General features: G+C 63.5%; 1 protein-coding gene across 1 annotated transcript in view; it reads left to right on the top strand.

Annotated features, from left to right (window-relative positions):
* The window catches only part of BCAM (basal cell adhesion molecule (Lutheran blood group)), a 37,102-nt gene that overhangs the window by 29,337 nt on the left and 4,702 nt on the right, over positions 1-3,063 (top strand). Inside the window, exons 11-13 of the mRNA XM_075070487.1 lie at positions 799-926; positions 2,112-2,250; positions 2,454-2,492. Of these exons, the coding sequence (XP_074926588.1) occupies positions 799-926; positions 2,112-2,250; positions 2,454-2,492 (306 nt within the window). The remainder of the gene's footprint in view (positions 1-798; positions 927-2,111; positions 2,251-2,453; positions 2,493-3,063) is intronic.

Below are 3,063 nucleotides of genomic sequence, written 5' to 3'. Positions count from 1 at the left end.
GCGCCCAGCCGACCCGCCGAGTGTTGCTAGGGTAAAAAGTTTCTCCGATGGCTGTGCACGCGGTGCGCACACACCTACCTGGAATGGATATGAGCAACACATCTCGAAGAACAACAGTTACAGAGGTAAGTAACCTCGTTATGCAGAGGGTTGCCTGGTACCATCGAGCACTGGCAGAGCCCACGTGGGCAGGAGCATCAGACCAAGAATCCACCTTCCAGACATGTTCTCCGGCATCTCCGCCACCTCTGATCCTCCATTCAGACCTATCAGTTCTAGCCTCTCCTCCCCGCCCGCCTGCCCTGCTGTGCCGGACAAAGCTGGTTGTCCTGTATCCTCCCGGGGGGTGACAGGCCAGAGGTGGTGGACAGGCCCTGGCTCAGAACCATACAGCAGGGGGCTGTGCCTGGGGAGCCCTGGAGTGGCTGGGTGCCGTGGCGGGGGGGCGGGGGAGGTATTCCAGGCTAGGGGGACGCAGGGTCCTGGGGTGTCCCCTTATGGAACAGGGGGCAGTGATGCCCAGGGAGAGGAGCAGGGTGGGGGGTGTCCAGGAACCTGGGGATGCAGGGTGGGGCTCTCTTGTGCCAGGAACTGGGGTTGAGGGATGCCTGGTGGCAGCATGGGAGGGGGTCTGTGCCAGTGCAGCTGGGGGCTGGTACCTGGGGAGAAGTAGTGGCAGGGGAGCAGGGGGCATGTCTCTGGGGCCAGCTGGGGGTCCCTGGGTGCAGGGAGCTGGGGGGGCAGAGTTGACGTGGGGCCCAGGGGATGTCCCCTTCTCTGACTTTGCCCCTTCCCCAGGGAAGCCGGAGATGGAGGAGCGCCCGACCCAGCAGCGGCTCCCGGGCGACAGGCAGCACATCCAGCTAACCTGCTCTGCTGTGGGACACCCTGAGCCAGAGCTCAGCTGGAGCCTGCCAGGGGTGAAGGTGAGGGGGCAGGGGAAGGGGACCTGGTGCAGCAGGGGCTTCAGGGGGCTGGTACCTAGGGAGGGCAGAGTTGGATGCTGCAGGGATGTGTCTTGGCACATGACCCGGGGTGGTGGGGAGGGGATGGGAGCACAGGATGGGGAGGTTCCTGTAGAGCAGCCCCCTCCTGCGTGCCTCCACTGCACACACCCCCCACCCAGCCTGGGCTGCTCTCCTCCCTGGCAGGGAGCTCCCCTCTCCCCCCAAGGCCCAGCTGCTCCAGTGACAGCTGCATTGTTGGCAGCTTCAGAGGAGTCAAGCATTTGTGACTGAGCTGGGCCTGGGAACTAGGGGGGATGGGGGCAGCACTGGGTGGCCACGTGGGGGTCATGACCTTCCCCTTCGCCCCCAGTACCTGGGTCTAACTGCTGCAGCGCAGCCCCCCCCAGCTCCCGCTGCTTCTCGGCAAAGGCCTTGTGAAGCGGCTCTCGGCCTGGTGGGGGGGTGGGGGGTTTGCAGTGAGCCCTTGTGCAGTGGGCACATGTGGGGGTGACACCCCCTGTGCTGCACACACAGCCGTGTGAGGCAGCACGACTCAAGGCCCTCCCGGCCATATGTGCTGGAGGCAGGGACTTGATCTGCTGCTCTGTCCTGGCGTGACTGCCAGTGACACCTCCCCCCCCTGCCCTGAGCTCCGAACAGCCAGACAGGGCAGGAAGAGCCCCATAGGGGAGGGGCACTTGGGGGGCAGAGGAGTTGGGGGAGGTCCACAGAGCTGGGGGGCAGCAGGGAGGATCTGGGCACCCTGGTGCGGGCATGTGTATCTGCCCCCAAATGTGTGTCTACATGGCCCACTGAGCCCAGGCTGTGACTCAGGTTTGAGCCCAAGCCCCTGCTTCTGTCCACACACAAACTGGTCTGACTCGGGCCAGTGAGTGCTCGGGACCCAGGTCCTAGGACCCTGATAGGAGTGGGGGAGAACTCCCATCGTGGGCTGTGAGGGTCCAAGCCCCATAGTGTGGACGCAGGTTACGCTGCAGCCCCGAGGCAGAAGGGCTGCACAGCTGTGATGCTCAGGGCTTGGAAACAGCAAATCCATAGGTCCGGTGCCAGCGAGCAGCACAGACACCCCCAGAGTGGCAGGAACCCCACAGGGCCGTGTCCAGAGCTGGGAGAAGGTCCCTCACCACCCCTGTCTCCCCTCAGCCGGTGGTGAGCAGCACAGGGAACCGGGTGACGAGCGAGGTGACAGTGGAGGTGACGGCAGCACTGGCCAAGTCCACAATCTGGTGCCAGGCCAGGAACCGGTTCGGGGAGGCCACACAGCACTTCATCCTGGAGATCGGTGAGTCGGGGGTGGGATTGGGGCTGCAGGGGGAGTCCTGAGTGGGGTCAGGTAGGTGGGGGGACTGGGGTGGTCAGGGTGGGGCAGCAGGGTGGGGGTCAGGAAGGGGTAGCAGGGAAACAGAGCAGGAGGTAATTGGGAGGTAGGGGGCATCTCTCCATCTGGGCACTGACCTGTCTGTCTGTCTTTCCCTCCCATGGCAGAACCCCCAGCAGCTACCCCCTCCTCTTCCCCCCCAGCAGGTGAGTGCCCCTTTCCCATGGGGTTGGGTGGGGGGGATGATGCCTGGAGCAGCTGTGCCCCCCAGGCAGTGTCTGGCACCATGGGGGTGGAGTCCCAGTGCTGGAGCCCCAGGGGGTTCTGGGGATCCTGCTCCGACTAACCTCTTTCTCCCTCTCATTCATGCTGCCCAGGGGACCCCGTGCTCCGGACAGGTGGGTGTTGGTGGGATGTGGGTGGGGAATTAACCCTATTGGGTGCCAAGCCCAGAACTGCCCAGGTGGGTGTGGGGCAAAGGCAGGACCCTTTGTCTCCCTGCAGTGGGGGTCTCTGATCCCTGGGGGGAGGGGGGAGCAGGGGGGCTCTAGACAGTTTAGTCACTGCTGTGCACCTGGGCATCCTGGTCCGTCTCCATCACCCCTTGTCCAGCCGGGGCACTCAGACTCATAGGTCAGAAGGGACCAATATGATCATCTAGTCTGACCTCCTGCACAAAGCAGGCCCAGAATCCTACCCATCCACTTCTATAACAAACCCCTAACCTATGTCTGAGTTATTGAAGTCTTCAAATTGTGGTTTGAAAACCTCAAGCTG

This window comes from Chelonoidis abingdonii, chromosome 11 (genome assembly GCF_003597395.2).
Source record: "Chelonoidis abingdonii isolate Lonesome George chromosome 11, CheloAbing_2.0, whole genome shotgun sequence".
NCBI lineage: Eukaryota > Metazoa > Chordata > Testudines > Testudinidae > Chelonoidis > Chelonoidis abingdonii.
Note: the sequence above shows the minus strand (reverse complement) of the source record. Positions and strands in the feature narration are given on the sequence as shown.